Source organism: Lacerta agilis, chromosome 9, assembly GCF_009819535.1.
Source record: "Lacerta agilis isolate rLacAgi1 chromosome 9, rLacAgi1.pri, whole genome shotgun sequence".
In the NCBI taxonomy this organism is placed as follows: domain Eukaryota; kingdom Metazoa; phylum Chordata; class Lepidosauria; order Squamata; family Lacertidae; genus Lacerta; species Lacerta agilis.
Window position 1 is genome coordinate 50743328 of NC_046320.1, and position 17010 is coordinate 50760337.

The 17010-nt window shown below is 41.0% G+C and overlaps 1 protein-coding gene across 1 annotated transcript; it reads left to right on the top strand.

The window, feature by feature from the left end:
- Positions 1-302: 302 nt before the first annotated feature.
- On the top strand, positions 303-15507 carry CFI (complement factor I). The gene is made up of 14 exons (XM_033160211.1): positions 303-921; positions 1089-1341; positions 2296-2446; positions 4930-5096; positions 5505-5615; positions 6428-6538; positions 7971-8021; positions 9206-9235; positions 9451-9486; positions 11346-11449; positions 12140-12246; positions 13057-13337; positions 13996-14097; positions 14748-15507. The coding sequence occupies exons 1-14, from the start codon at positions 859-861 to the stop codon at positions 14963-14965; spliced, it is 1785 nt and encodes a 594-aa protein (XP_033016102.1). The 5' UTR covers positions 303-858; the 3' UTR covers positions 14966-15507.
- Positions 15508-17010: the final 1503 nt, after the last annotated feature.

The following is a 17010-nucleotide window of genomic DNA, read 5'->3' on the forward strand; positions in this document are numbered from 1 at the left end:
GGAACTCAGTTCCGGTGAGTTCCAGCTGAAAAAAGAGGCCCTGGCAAAGAGCATTTGTTGCTCCACTCCCCCTACAACTGTTTTATGGTGTGGTCCCCCAAGTATCAGTACAGATGAAGGGGAACTGTAACATAAAGTTGGGGGACGGCCCCTGGTAGGAAGGCTTGTGTGAAGAGGTTGCCGCTACAGGCTGCAGACAAGACTGAGTTAGATGGACCAATGGACTGACTCACTATAAGGGAGCTTCCTATGTTCCTAAGAAGAAAAACTAAAACACAAACCTTCTTCCCTTGCTATTGTTAAATAGAAGGATTTTTGAACTGTACAGCCCCACTATTTGTTGATTTTTAAGGGCTAGTTGATTAGCCATTCCCGGAAACTGGCACTCCCAGAGCTTAGTGCACAAATACTTTTTTTTATCCGTTTGCCAAGGCATTGAGCAACTGGCCAAACACAACCTTGAAATCTTAGTCTCCTGTCAGTTAAATATGCAAATCATCCATTATCTTCTGTTCCAGAGAAGCAGGCAACTATAAAGCAGCTACATAAATAAGTGAAAGTATTAAGAAAGTGGTGTGAGAGTCATGCACAGGAGAGAACATTCCTTCAGGGATCTACCAGTCTTTTTACCTGTTTGCTTCTCTTACCATTTTTGCAGTGAACAGTGAACTGAGGTTTAAGCAGGATCTTGTCTAAGAGCTGAGAACCATCCATGCACATGGATGTTCTCGTAGTTATTTCAGAACCATCTTTTTAAATATTTGCTAATGGTTAAAAATTAAACACAGCAGAAGTCTGAGACTGGGGGGAAATTTTAGGGAAAGAAAATATTCTAAATACAGACAGAAACACTTCACTATGAAATCATTATCAGCTCTTGTGTTTATTTCATGCTTACCACTTGGAATTTTTCAACAAAAGGTAAGGATTTTTATTTTTAAAAAAATGGTTAGCATTGTAAGAAACACATTTTATTGGTAAGACTTTAAGGCTTGTGTTTATTTATTTTTTAATGTACTTAGCATGGATCTGAAGGAAATGTGAAAACAACAAATCCGCTTGTGTTTCTGAATAGTATTTGTTTTTAGGACAATATATATCTGATAGAAGAATGTGTAAACAATGGCTACACTCAGAATTCTTGCGAGAAAGTGTTTTGCCAGCCATGGCAGAGGTGTGTGGATGGCTCCTGTTTCTGTAAGCTGCCTTACCAATGCCCAAAAAATGGAACCTTGGTTTGTTCTACTGAGAAGAGGACTTTAAATTACTGCCAGCTAAAGAGCTTGGAATGTCACCGTAAAAATAGCAGATTTATGAACAGGGGAAAATGCAGCTCTCAAGGTAAGAAGTGTATGTTTCATTTTCTTCTTCTGAATTGATTGTTGATCCTGAGAAAGACCAAGCTTTAAGGGTGGGGTGCAGATGTGTGCCGACATTGATGTGTGCCTGTAATTCTGTTATACTTACAGAGTTTTGGTGATTTCCAACTGTGGCTTTGCCTTAGCACATAGTGCTTCCACTTGCAAAAACTGGAGCACCTGATTTCAACCAAATCACCACCACATTAACCCCCTACTATCCCCACCCCAGGGGTAGCCCATTAGTATTTACTGTTGTTAAGTGTATTTTGAGTTATTTTTGTTTAAAAAAATATGAATAATTTTAATATAATAATTTAAATGTGTGTTATGTGTATGCTGCCAAATACACAGGCAGAACAACCCAAGACTCGTATAACAGCTCTTGTCAGGTCTTGACATTCTAAAATGTTGCACATTTGTCATTCCAAAAGCACAGAGTATTTTGTTTCTGTCATGACTTATCACTCTCCCTCCACTGCATTTACTAGTCATATGCACAAAAAGCAGCAGTCTCGCTTTGCGCTCAGAGTCCACTGCTCAAAGACTGGCTTGGTGACATTCCAGGCTCTTTAAAAAAAAAAAAAAAACGCCCTGTAAATGGGGGGAAAACCCTGTGCTTTTTGTTTTTATATAAAACATCCAGCCATTTCCTGGTATGCATTTGTGTGAATTGTTGTAGAAATTCAAATCTGGCATCCCAGAGAGGAACCAAATTGACAAAGAATGTGCCATTTGATTAGATAATACTGTACCCGCCTTTCCATTCAAGGTTAATTTATCCTTTCACTTATTTTAACTCCACCCTTCTGACAAACAACGCCAACAGAACTATACCTATGGCGTCTTGCATACAACAAAGTGGGTTTTGCCCACATTGCTGTCTTTTGTGAACCTTACAGACCTAAACATTAGCTGATTTTGCTTTGCTTTCTAGAGACTTTTCAAGTTTCGTTGATGCCTGAAAATGCAACATCAACAGGAATTATCCAAGTTGAAGTGAATCAATCCCCAAAGACACCTGTGTGTGGACAGCATTGGGGTATGAATGAAGCAAATGTGGCCTGCAGACATCTTGGTTTTCCAGAGTAAGATTCTGGGGTGGAATGGAGAGCTGCTTATATGGATAAAATGTTACTTAAATAAATCTTAAGAAAAACTCTGCATTATTGGCATCCATCTTTATGATGGATTTGAGATGGGATGGGGAATCTGTGGCCCTTCAGGTGTCGTTGGACTCCAGGTCCCATCATGCCTGTGTTCTTTCCCATGCAAGGGTCTCGGCTGGGTGCAAGGGAGGGTTTTAGCATGTGCTGAGTAAAGAGCCCAGAGACACCAGGTAGTGTATTGTTAGCTGCTAGCGCCAGTTCCAAATCCAGGAAGCGAAGTCAGGCCAAGCAATGCCAGTAAGTCCAGATAAGGAAGGTCCAGCAGAGCAAAGGCCAAAAAGCAAACAGCCAAGGGAGATAGCTCCAAGTGACACCTAGGTGGGATGTCAGCCAGTGGAGGCTGGATGTTGCTCCAGCAATGAGCAAATCCAGACCAAGCCTTAAATCGGATGGCTTCCACAACACTGTCAAACCGATAGTTACGTATGTCACTCGTTCCATGTCTCTGATACACAAAATATGAGTATGCTTGGCTGACGAAGCCCGGCAGGATGAAACAAGGTATTATTCTGGGAATGCTTGTCACGTTTAAGTTCTTTTGTCTGACACCGGCATACAACAACTATATTTTGCAAAGGCACATGTTAAGATCTTTCGTATCCTTCGTCTGATACCTGCATACAGCAGCTGCATACAACAACCATACTTTGCAAAGGCAGATGTGGAACATTACAAAGAAGAAAGTTCATCTTTTTCAAGTACTGCTCCTTAAAGTTGTTACGTTTGACACTTGTATTAGCTAAGACATACGTGGAACACAAAAAGCTTTTATTTGGACATTACGTTTTTTTAAAAAACTGATTTATTTGTACATACATGGAACACAAAAGCTTCTATTTGGACATTACTTATATAAGAACTGATCTATTTGTATTTCCTGCTCTAAATGTTGGTCCTTAATTCAGCGGCGGAGGAAACCTCCGCGCCGCCCGGCGCAGCGGCACCCCCTGGGGGCGGGGCGTCACGGCACGTGCGTCGTGATGCCATGACGCGTCGGATGCACTGCACATGCCTGGAATTTCAGGGCATGTGTAGTGGATCCAGCCCTGCGAGCCGGCGGTGGGTCGGGCAGCCCCACGACCTGCCGCTTTCGCACCGGCTTGCTGTGGAAGCAACGGACGGGGTGCTGGGCGGCAGGGGAGGGGCCGGGGAGTGTCACCCCCCTCCCCTGGAACCCGGGGCGGAGTGCCCCCTACACCCCGCCCTTCCTACGCCACTGCCTTAATTGCTTCTACTCAATTAGATAATGTGAAAAGAATTATGTTTATATGATGTATAAAGAATTTCATATACTTAAAACACAGCCAGTTACATTGTGGGTATATTTGTTAAATAGGATGGCGGCTTCTTTTGAGCAGCTCCTTTCAACCCTGATTAACAGAGTCCTTTCTCTTAAAGGGGCCCTGGCTGTTTACTTAGTTTACTTTGGCTATGGTTCTGTTTTGCATTCTCAGCTAGAGTCTGAAGAGGGTAGTGTGGCTTCTTCAAGATGGAGAGCTGCTGGAATCAGGTGCTCCTCTGGTGCTGGAATTCCCAAGGAGATAGGGATGCCCAAGGTGGGCTAAGAGGGCACATACTTCTCCCAGCTCTGAATTTGTAACAATTTTCCCTGAGGATGGGGAGGCAGAGCCCTGGGTCATGGCTCCCTGACCATCAGGCATGGTGGTTTGAAGCTGATGGGAGCTGGAGTCCAACAACACCTGAGAGGGTCCCAATTCCCACCTGTGGATTATGAGGTCAGGGCCATAGTTCATACAGCCAGTGCTTTTTTCCAGTAGGTACTCAAGAGTACACAGTTTGAGGTAGGTACCCTTTGAGGTAGCAGCGCTTGGGAAGACCTTTCTTGAGTCCATGGAGCACTACTGAACCTTATAGAAGGTCATATTATTTGCCCATCTAGCCTGCTGTTGTCTTTTCTGTCTTGCAGTGTTTTGGGCTGTTCCCTATAAACTGGCAAAACCAAAGAGATGCTAGGCTCTTTAGAGTTCAGCAGTTCTATTTGTCACACACACACACACACACACACACAAATATTGTCCGAATAAACTGTACTTTTAATATAGAAAACATGTTAATTTTATAGCAAACCAAGTTATAAAGAATGCATTTTATATTCCAAAAGTAACAAAGGGACTTTCAATTTCTAAAGGGGTGGGGGGGGGGGAAGAGAGATTGAATCATTTCCAATTTCTCCCCAAAGTTCTGTTTTTTCCATGACTTCATTTTACATCTCTACTCTTTCCTTTCTGGAGTTGTTTTGGCTCCTGGCACACAAGGTGGGCTGGTTCAAAGACTGTTGCAAATATGTGTTTTTCTTTTTCCCATCAGGGAAATCCTATATGAATAATATGTGTGGTCCAGGGCCAATGATTACTTCTCTTCTTCTTTCTTGCATTGCTCAGAGGGGCTGATGATTGTACAGACACTTCTGACCCAGTAGAAGACTCATTGGAATGCCTTAAGATAAGATGCAGAGGAATAGAGACCAGCCTAGCGGAATGTACTTTAACTAGAGTGAATAAAACTAAGGAGAAAATGGCAAAAGTGGTGTGCCATACAGCACATAAAGGTTGGTAAAATAAGTTTTATGTCTGTAATTAGCCATTTCTGGCTTGATAACCAAATTCTTCAACTTCAGATGACAAGTGGGACCTGGAACAAAACAATGCAATATGAAATATTCCTGTTCAGTGTGCTACCCATGCCCTCTTACAGGAGACTCCATTCCAATTCTCCTCTCCCCACCCCTACACTGGCATTAACTCCCCTTGCAACAGATAACTCAGCATTCTGTGGTCACTGAACATGTCAATAGGGTTTTAGCATGTTGATATCTCTCTTGTGGCTACATAGCTGTTGTAACTCAGCACCTGAGTTCATTACAGTGTTAGTATATGGCTGTAAATGATCTGTTGGTGCAGTTGGTGCTGCAGAATATCTAACCAAAACATTATTTGTTTCTCATCCCACTTGACAGAATGTTCCTCAAGCGAATTCCGTTGTGTCAATAGAAAATGCATCCCTTCCTTTAAGACATGCAATGGCGTCAACGACTGTGGAGACTTAAGTGATGAAGTATGTTGCAAAGGTATGCTCTATGCTATGTAATCATTCTTTTTTCATGTATTATCAGTCATATGCACACAAATGGTCCTGAAAGATGTTTTAAAGCTGTATGTTTGTCAAACAAATGCTTGTAAACATCATTGCTCTCAACTCTGCTTAAGAACAAAAGGTTAAAAGATTCAAGTCATATTTCTTCAGTCATGTTAGGTATCAGTTAGATTTATATACCAACTTTAACTCAAAATTCCCCAAGGTGGCTTACAACAAAGCAAACACAAGCTTCAATCAAAATCAATGGATCAGAAGTAAAAGCAGAAAAGCTGTCATTTCCAAAAAGTATGTACAGTCATATCTCAGTTTGCGAATGTGATCCGTGCGGGAGGCACGTTCGCAACCCGCAACATTAGCAACCCGCAGCGTCGCGTCTGCGCACGCGCATGACGTGATTTGGTGCTTCTGCACATGCGTGTAATGTCATTTTGTGTTTCTGCGCATGCACGAGCACCGAAACCCAGAAGTAACCCATTCCGGTATTTCCGGATTCAGTGCGGTCCGCAACCCGAAAACACGCAACCCACAGCGTTTACAACCCAAGGTATGACTGTAGAATATTTCAAAGTTACATTGCTTAATTTAAAAAAAATAACTGAATAGTAGAGCATGAGACTCTTAATCTCAGGGTTGTGTCAAAAGATTCCCACATTGCAGGGGGTTGGACTAGACGACCCTCATGGTCTCTTCCAACTCTACAATTCTATATGCTTAGGCCTTAAACCACTGTGCTATTGATGGACTATTTTGTGTTTTATATTCTGACTGATCTCTTTCCGATAGCATGCAGGGGGAAAAACTTCCACTGTCATTCAGATGTGTGTATCCCAAGAAAATACGTCTGTGACAACGAAGTGGACTGTTTAACAGGAGAAGATGAGACTCGCCAACAGTGTAAGAGTATACCTTTCCATTTATTTGTGGCTGCATTTGGACAATAATCCCCACCCCCCACCCCCCACACTATGTAATGGGTTTGGATAAGCTTAGAACATTCTAGCTAGCTCAAATTGTAGTGATATCTGAGACCATTGCACAGCCCATCCTTCATGTCCACTTGTCCCTCATTCACAGACGAGCATTATCAAAACCTAAACGGAGTGCTCCCACACAACTCACAACACAACATTGCAGCTTGAAAGGGGGGAGGGATGCTTTCTGTAACCTAGTAGCTTACTTGATTTGAAGTCTGCGCTCCACTTACTGATATATAATTTGCAGCTGCCTTTTTGTTCATCTGAGATGTACAGCCTGCCCCATCCAAAGAGGTTGTTGTAGCTAAAAACACAGAGAACAGCTCAAGAAAATGAGCAGCATTCATTTCAATGGTGCTCATTAAGGCAATGCTTTCTGTTTATTTAACAAAAATATATACCTCTCTTGTAAAAAGAACCCCTAAACAATTTACAAAAAAAATACATTAATAGCGGTATTGTCAATAAAAGGCACCTGAAAACAGGTATTTTAAAAAGTTCAAAACATAATTAAAATTAACAGTAAGCTTAAAACACATGTCACCTTCCCAGGTGGATATCGCAGGTTGATTTGTACTATTTGAAAACCAAACCCTTCTCATTCTCACAATAGAAGCAGAAGCACTTTGCAAGCATATCTATGCATTTTCTCAATAAAGGCAATCATCCCCATTCAATATTCTGCATTTAAACAAATATATTTGTGCACAAAGCAGTCCACAGCAATAGGACATAATCGCAATAATGTGATAATCATAATGAATCATAATTTAATCACATTTAAAAATAATGTAAACCACCTTGGGTATCATGGTAGAAAAGTGTGTACATATCTGTATATCTATATAAAACACAATAGAAGTTATACTATCACTGCAATGCAGCACTACCCATCCAACTATTAACAATTTCATTTAAAATTCATCAAAAAGTGAGCACATGTCTGGTCTATATATCATGCTTGTCTAGTCACTTCTCCCTGCAGAGCAAAAGGAGTGAATGGAGCCTAGGTCCATATTAAACACGATGCTAGAAAAATTAATAGCAAGTGAAGCACAAAGAGAAAGAAATCACCCCATCAGCACAACTGCTATTAGCCCTAGGAGGAAAGCTAATAGGGATTCCCAATGTCTACTTTGGCCCTTAGTCATCCGTATTACTGAGCAAGGTTCATGTGTAGTTTTGAGCCACTCCCTACAATCCTTTCAATTTAGAGGTGGAGTTTAACAACATCTGCAGGACTATAGACCCTTAGTATAATGGATGCCAGTCTAATTCATTGCTTGTTGGTGGATTGGTTTTTTTCTGTGTTCACCTTACTTATTTTATGTATGTGTGCATGTTTTAAATAGGTGATAAAAAAGGAGCTGAAGAAAATAAAAATACAGGTAATTTATATAAAGGTAATTATATATAATTATATATAGATATATAAAGGTAAAGGTAAAGGGACCCCTGACCATTAGGTCCAGTCACGGACGACTCTGGGGTTGAGGCGCTCATCTCGCTTTACTGGCCGAGGAAGCTGGCGTACAGCTTCTGGGTCATGTGGCCACCATGACTAAGCTGCTTCTGGCGAACCAGAGCAGTGCACAGAAATGCTGTTTACCTTCCCGCCCCAGCGGTCCCTATTTATCTACTTGCACCTTGAGGTCACCTTGGCAGGAGCTGGGACTGAGCGATGGGAGCTCACCCCGTCGCGGGGATTCGAACTGCCAACCTTCTGATCGGCAAGCCCTAGGCTCTTTGGTGCTGGGCAGCAATAGCCCAGAAAAAACAGCCCATTCATGGAACCACAGTTATACAGAGCAATACAACAGTTTCCCCACAAATAAATAAATGTACAATTTGAAACTACAGTATTTGAAAAAAGAACAATGCAACCAATGGTCCCTCTGAGTCAGAAGAGAAAATGTACATATTATTGCTTGCAAATTTTGTGATCAGCCCATTTAAATGTTCCTCTATTCCCAAACTTCATGTGATCAGCCCATTTAAATGTTCCTCTATTCCCAAAATGTTATTGGACTACAGTGCTCATCATCCTTGACCATTGGGCCATGCTGGCTGGGGCTGATGAGAGTTGTAGTTTAACAACATCTGGAAACCCAAGGTTGGGAGAGGCTGCTCTTGTCTACCAAGGTGCAGAAGGCTTCCAAGTTGCTCTCTGCAATCAGCTTTAGTCCCACAATGAAAGGAGAACGGCAATTGGCAACTTACAAATTGCAACTCTGCGAGAATGGACTCTGCAACCCCATGCTAATTACTCATGAATATAAGAAAATGCAGTTTAAGTTGTACAGGGTGATCTACCCTATAATATTATTTGGCTTCCCAGCTGAACAAAGCATCTCCTTCCTTCTAACTCTTCAAGAACTTCACCCCTGCAAGGTTAAACCTGGAAGGTTACACTAGCATAGCCAATGGTCAAGTCTGATGCAGGCATTATTGGATGTCCAACATCTAGATTCTCAAACCCCAATATACAGCAAACCAGTCTAATTCATAGCATAGTGTGCGTTGGTGTATGTTTTTTTTCCCTGTGTACACCCTACTTATATATAATGTGTGTGTATGTTTTAAATAGGCAATAGAAGAGCTGAACAAAATGCAAGAGGTAACATTTTGTGTTTTGATATTATTTCATGGACATCATTAAGTTCTTTGCAGCATGAAAGTAAACATTATCACTTGCTAATTGCTGTACAGATCAAAGAGCTGTGAAGGCTCAGCTGCAGGGATCAGTTCAAAATGTTCATAGGTTCAGGGATCTAAAACTAGGTTTTCAGTTATAATAATTTAAAGTAGTTGTACACTCTTATTTTATTTCAGAAGGAACAGAAGTCGCTGAACAGTCTATGGATGAAGGTAAATACACTATATCATCATCAATAGACAATATGACAATTGCTTGGACTGATTCAGCAGTCCAGTCCTATGCATGCTTACTTATAAGTGAAGTCTGATTTGCTCAATGGAACTTATTACATGCATTCACTAATCACTCTTGAAAATTGGAAACGACTCCATGGGGAAGCTGCTTGTGTCAAATCATGCTTCCTGCTGAGTTTCCAATGATTTTCACCGTGCTGGTTTATCACCTCTTCTGGGGCACTTTTGACAGTGTGCTGTCAGAAATGTAATGGAAGCTGCTCACATGAACAGCTATGTAAAGCACATGAATATATGAACGGAGGATGAAGCCTTCAAGGCTACACAGGAGTATGTTGTTTAAGAACCCCCTTTCCACCTTTGAAAACAACAATCAAACAAAACAGCTGGCCTTGAAACCCCTGAGTCTTGATTCTTTTCTCAGGAAAGTGCCACACATCGGCTCCCTGAATAGAAACCTTTTAAAAAGTTGCTTACTTTCGCTCAACAGTCATGATTTAAGCGGGATATCCCGGAATTACAACAGCCAATCCCGACTTCTGATTGGATCCTGGAATGTCCCATTTTTTGGTCTGAAGTAAATTGGAGTTCTTATTAGTATACACACAATTAGAAAGCAAACAAAGAACTCAGGCCAACAATTACCATTCAATAATGAGAATAATTCCTATTCACGATTCAACAGTAAACATAGAAAACAAGAAACATACAACCATACATCAAAAGACTCTCTAATGGAACTGGAATCTGAACTATTTGATTAAATATTATTGAACTGAGACATTACATTGTAAAATCTTCAGTTTGTGAAAACTATTTTAAGATAAAGTCTGTCCTCTTGATGGGACATATACTATTGAAAATTGCATCGTTATATAAATTGTATGGTTGTATGTTTCTTGTTTTCTATGTTTACTGTTGAGTTGTGAATAGGAATTATTCCCATTTTTTGGTCTGGCACTCTGACGCGAGTCAGCTGACTTGTGCCAGAGTGCTGGAATGAAAGCCGCTTGGTTTTTGGTCTCACGAGACCAAAATAAGTGCATCCTGGTTTTGGTCCCCAGGATGTTGGAGGATGGATATATACTTAAAGAGAATTATTGTGTGGGCTTAGGTGAATCTGCCAGTTTTGGTTTCTCATTTTTGTAATCTTCAGTATACCCAATTTCTGCATTAGTTTGCAATTTTATAAAAAAAATTATAATTGCAAAAATGCACATTTTTGAGTGCACCTCCTCTAAAATGTGCATTTTTGCAAGCAATTATAGTGGTACCTCGGGTTAAGAACTTAATTCATTCCGGAGGTCCATTCTTAACCTGAAACTGTTCTTAACCTGAAGCACCACTTTAGCTAATGGGACCTCCTGCTGCCGCTGCACCGCCAGAGCACGATTTCTGTTCTTATTCTGAAGCAAAGTTCTTAACCTGAAACGTTATTTCTGGGTTAGTGGAGTATGTAACCTGAAGCGTATGTAACCTGAAGCGTATGTAACCTGAGGTACCACTGTATTCCTAATATGTGGGGGTTCTAGATTGCACAGGCGGCCTCTACGAGAAGGGGCAGCTCCCTAGTTCAGAAGTTCACACTCCATCTTGTGGAAGAACAGGGGATGTGATGTGCTGGAGGAGGTGGGGTTTGCAGTGCACTCAACTCTCCTTTGTTCAGTTATCATCAATGCACGCATGTAATGACAATAAAGAAAGAAATCTTATCTTAATCTAAATGCCCAAAGAGGGCTTAAGAAGCTATAAAAATCAAACCACAAAGCAGTTTCTTTCAACAAATGCAAGGGAGCAAGCTGCAAGCATGACACTGCTTATCTCTTTTATTAAAGAAAGAAGAAAGATCAAAACATTGTTACCCCATTTACAATGCGGCATTGCAAACCACACGGTTACTCGTCAGAAGCGAATCGTAGGTGGATTCACTGCAGGAAAGGTAAAAGGAAAATCAGGCGTAGCTAACAATACAGGCACTGTAATGTCGAGTCTGTAATGTCAAGTCTGTGTTTTTAATGCATTTTTTAGACCTGCAGGAGTGGTGACAATGGATAAAACAACCTAGAAATCCATGGTGAAGCATAAGCTTTTTGAGTACGGTATAAAGTAGGAAATCGAAGAGTTTATTTTCAGTCTTTTAAAATATTGCACAGTAATATATTCCCCCCCTTTACTACTTCTCAACCTTCCCTCCCTCCAATCATAAGCTAGGGAATCTGAATGGGCAGTACAGTTGAAATAAGTGAAACACTCCAGTTAAGGGCCTATTGTGGGTTTTTTATTTTTATTTTGCTATAGGACATTTTAGTACATCAAATATTATTTTAAAAAATCCAACTAGAAGTACGAACCAAAAAAAGTGGAATAGACAAAAGGGCTATTTCTTTAATTAACAGGAAAAGAAGAGGCAGCACATCAAAATGCTGAACCTTTGTTTCTCTGACTTTTCCTGAAGAAGGTAGAGTAGAAACAGTAGGGTCTGAAATAAATATCTACTTTGTCAACCAACGTTGATCTTTGCTCCTACTTCCAGTTCCATCTGGGGACCACATACATAGATAGACACAAGTAATATCAGTAGTAGAACTAGTCCTAGAAAAGTGCAACATCATGCCTCATGTATTTGCAGGATGAATTTCCTTGGCAAGTGGCCATTAAAGATGAACGCACAGCAGTGAACTGCGGTGGCGTTTATATTGGGGGCTGTTGGGTTTTGACGGCTGCACACTGTGTTAGGTAAGTGGATTTGGCGACTCTCAAGTGGGAATTGCCTTGCAGCAAGAGACAGAACAAAATGAACTTTTTGGGGTCTTGGACGTCTATGGCTCCATCTATGTTACAACCATCTAGCAGTTCTATATTGGCTTAATTGACATAGGTGTAACCGGAGGGAGGGTGCAGGAGGGACAGTTGCCTCCCCCTCAAATCAAGTAAATAAATAAAAATACCTAACTGGTCCCTTATTTTTTTTTTAATTTTTTGAAATTCTTTGAGATCTTTGAGGGAATCTCTGTTGGTGGTCCCCCATGGCTCAGACACACAGCTCATAACTAGTAGAAGCTTTGCATTCTGCAGAGTGAGCTCAAGACTGTTGCACTCTCTCACAACTGAAATTAGAGACACACCCTCTCTGTTGAACTTCAGGTTCATGACTGAAGACTTTCTTGTTCCAGGTGGCATTTGGTTTTATTGCAATTTTTTAATTGTTTGATTGTCCCATTTTCTGTGGATTTCCCCCCCCCCCCCCAGAAATGCAAATAATTAAGTGGTTTTTTAAAAAAAATATCTTAAAATGAATGCAATAATAAATAAATAAATACGTAGCCAGGCCTCAGCTATTTTTGTTGTATCTCAGATGAATCTCAGCTTTTCTCATCTAATGGATTTCATAAAGGCACGGAAAACTGAGCAGGAGCCTGTTGCTAAAAGTGGGCGCTTGTGTATATAATCCATTTGACTACTTGATTAAGTAGCTGAGAATTTTTTTTCATGATCCAAAGTTTGTGTTTCTGCTTGCACTCTTTGAAACACATTTCTTCTTTGCAGAGAGAGCCGTGCACACACTTATCAGGTGTGGACTGGAATGCTGAACACAGTAGTACAGGAAGGTATAATAGAAGCATTTCAAGTAGTTAAAGTAATAGTTCACGAGAAGTACAACACCAAAACATATGAAAATGACATTGCTTTGCTGGAGCTGAAACCCAAGGACACGAACAGCCCAACATGTTACCCTCGGGACTCTCTGCCAGTCTGTGTCCCTTGGTCAAAATACATGTTCAAAGGTGGCCACCAGTGCAAAGTGTCTGGCTGGGGACTCAATAAAGGTAAATGGAATAGGCTAATTACTTGTTTGAATTATGGTTACAGTTTCCTCATCTCTTCTGGCCTCATACTTTGCTAAGCTACAAAAGCACTTCCTTTCAACTCTTTCAACTCATTAATAGCTGTTTCACTAGCATTTCCTATTGGTCTCAGCTAGTACACTGTTGAACATGTCTCCCCCCCCCTTCTCCCCCCCCATCCTCCATCAAGCCATGAGAAAATAAATTACATTCCAAAATTATCAAAGGGGAAAGATAATGCCTGTGAAATTCTCATGGATGGAACCCACAGATGGATTTGGGAGTCTCTTCCAACTTTCAGCTAGCACAGTGTGAGCTCTTTGGAGATAACTGTTGCTAACTGGTTCAGCAATCCATGTTGGCCAAGTCTTCACAACCCTTTCATTCAGTGACCTGAATGAAATTTATGTGAAATTTTTCACTTTTTAAAATTTATGTGAAATTTTCACTTTTTTTTTTTTTTAAAGCAAGTTGTTTTGTCCTGCATTGGAAAAAAGTCTCATCGGATACTTAAAAAATCAGATTAACCCGACCACGGTTGAAATGGGATAAGTTTATGGATGGTGGATGAAAGTACTGAATTGTGAACAATTAATAAATGGTAAAATGAAACACCAACTGTTATTTATTTCTTCTTTAGAGTTTTCAAGGCAATTTGACCTTAAGTGGGGGTACATTTATCTAATGGAAAACTGTTCCGAAATCTACGGGAACCGGTACTTTGAAGGCATGGAATGCGCAGGTGAATATGAACTGTATAATTTTTGACACCCATCTGGATGCAAATTCATGACAGTATTAAGTAAGCAGAGACAGGTCAACACATACCAGTGCCTGAGACAAAACAAACACAGATAGCTCCCCATTTGAGTATTAACAAGTTAACAGGATGAGGGGATGTTTATCTGCCTGCTCCCTTCTGCCTTGTTTGTCATGCATGGCAGGGCTGTGGGTTCAGTCATGGCCTCATTGCTCCATGTGACTCCACTGGACTAGCAGGAATTTGTATTGTTCCCTAAATCACCAGCATTTAAAGATAATATCCAGAATAACACCAGTTCACGGAATAATTATGTCAGTCTTTGACAATTATCAGGGCTCAATGAACTCTGGCTCTGGATATGGGGGAATTGATTAATTGTCCCAAATGGGCAAAAATAATAATAATGCCTGAGCTATGGACAAGATAAAACAACACCACAAAGCCATAGTCATACACACACTTTGGGCTTTCTACTCTGTTTTGACTGTATCCAGTATCAATAATACAGTTTGGGAATGAAACTGCACCCATAATTGCCTTTGTTGTGGGTGAGGGCATCTGGGTGAGGGCATTTAATCCTTGCCATTAAAATATGCATTTAACAACTTACTTTGTTTTTCTCTTTTCAGGTACGCATGATGGCTCTGTGGATTCCTGTAAAGGTGACTCAGGAGGACCCTTAGTTTGTTTTGATTCTAATAATGTGGGGTACGTTTGGGGTGTTGTGAGCTGGGGTGAAAATTGTGGCGAAAAAGGACACCCTGGAGTTTATACAAAAGTGGCACATTATTTCAGTTGGATTGGCCGTCACACTGGACTGAATCTCATTTCACGATATAACTTGTGATTTGGAATGTGATTTTTAATGTAAATATTACCTCTTTCTGCCTTGGCAGTAACTAAAGATAGGCTGCAGAACTTGTGGCTCAATCCAGCCAAAGTGAAGCATTGTCCTAGTGGTTTCAATGAGAGAAATGTATGGCACGATTACGTTTACTCAGAAGACGTAACTTACTCCCAAGTAAATATGTGTGCAGTTGTAGCTTTAAGCTTGCTGAAAACTGTGGCAGGGATGAGAAAGGAACCTTTGGCCCTCCAGATGCTTCAGGCTCCAGTTCCCATTAGCTCCAGCCAGCATGGCCAGCAGTCGGGGATGATGGGATTTGTAGTCCATCAACATGTGGAAGGCCATTGATTTCCCATCTCTCATCTGCGAAAGTTAAAAATGCTGAGCTCTGGCTGGATTATGCTGCAGAAGATCATCAGTTATGAGTTGTGAAATTTTGCATTTAATAAATTTTAAAGTAGATGTGCTTCTGTAAACAGTTACTGCATTTCTTTTGTACTCATTATATATTCAAATAAAAGTGATGCATACCACCAAGGAAATGTTTGTTTTTATTGTGGGTTTTGTATTGAGATTTGCTAAGCAGGCTCTACCATACACAAGATGGCATAATAGCTATGGGCGGAGAATATTCAGGTATCTTACTGTACAGGCTATTTTCAAACATTTCAAACAGTTGCAGATTCCTTAAAATTCTGAAGTCCTGTTTAAGTGCTATTTTCCCTAGTGTTCCAAAAAATGCATGGAGAATGTCATGGCCTTGGGCCAATAAACTTCAGAGATTTAGTTATCCAGCAGTAGCTCAGAAGAAATTCAGAGCCTGGTGTTAGGGAAGGACCTATGCTTGGATCCTGCACCCGACCTGCTAAAACTCAGGGAAGTACTGTAAACTCAGAAGATCCTGTGATCCTCAGATGGAAGGATGGTATCTAAACAACAACAACACTGTCGTCACCACCCAGACTCTGAGGAGTAGACTTCAGACTCCTCCAATGAGCAAGAAGGCTCTAGGGAATGTTCCTCAACTAGGTGTAGAGATGTGAAGACCCGGAAAAAAACCAGAAAAATTTGGGGGGAAAACATTTTCCCCCATTTTTTTCCTGAAGCCTTTTTTGTTTTTTTCCGAAAAACTGGAAAAATTGAAAAAATAAAAAATAGATTATGGAATGTTTTCTTTTAACATGATGAATAAAATTGTAGTGAAATACCAAATCTTTGGTTCTGGAAATAACGACCTCTGGGTAAACCAGAATAGTGGGTATCGCTGTACCATGGGAAAATGACCGGGAAATGCCCTTTGGGAATGTAAAAGGAGTTGCCTTTAAGGATTGTACAATCAAGTAGATATGTAAGTCTTGGCTCCAGAGAGGCACCCTGGCCCTGATGAGAACTAGGCTAGGGCCAGCTGGTGTTTATTAAGTGGATGAGTAATCAAGGAGGTAACAGCCCAGACTCACAGCTGCCCTTTCATCTGTGACAGGTGAGACTAACGACCTAAGGGCAGTAATTGGCTAACGGGGTTAGAGGCCAGGTCCTCTATTGGATACTGAATAGAGGGTCCACGTGGGCTAACCTCTTATCAATGCTGGGCGGTGTCATGCAAGAGGGGAGCGGGGGAGCTAGGAGCTTACCAGCTTAGAGCTTTGCCTACTGCTGGAAGATTGCTGCTGGAGAGCTGAGGCGTCGAAGGACTTTCTCACACCTACCAGCCTGGGAACAACTAAGGACTTTTGCCAGCTCATTCAGATGCTAAAGCAGTTAAGTATCCGACCCTGCCTGAAGGAGAGGGATTTAGTTACAGGTGGGTAGCCGTGTTGGTCTGCCATAGTCAAAACAAAATCGAAAATTATTTCTAGTAGCACCTTAGAGACCAACTGAGTTTGTTCCTGGTATGAGCTTTTGTGTGCATGCACACTTCTTCAGATACACTGAAACAGAAGTCACCAGATCCTTAAATATAGTGGGGGAGTGGGGAGGGGTATTACTCAGAAGGGTGGTGGGAATGGGTGATAGGCTGATAAGTGTGGAAAACCTGTTGACGACTC

Bases quoted from the DNA above. Each gene is read 5' to 3' on its own strand.
- CFI (XM_033160211.1), top strand. From the start codon at position 859: ATGAAATCATTATCAGCTCTTGTGTTTATTTCATGCTTACCACTTGGA. The intron at 1,342-2,295 runs GTAAGAAGTGTA...TTTGCTTTCTAG, and splicing joins GGGAAAATGCAGCTCTCAAG to AGACTTTTCAAGTTTCGTTG. The intron at 9,236-9,450 runs GTAACATTTTGT...ATTTTATTTCAG, and splicing joins AGCTGAACAAAATGCAAGAG to AAGGAACAGAAGTCGCTGAA.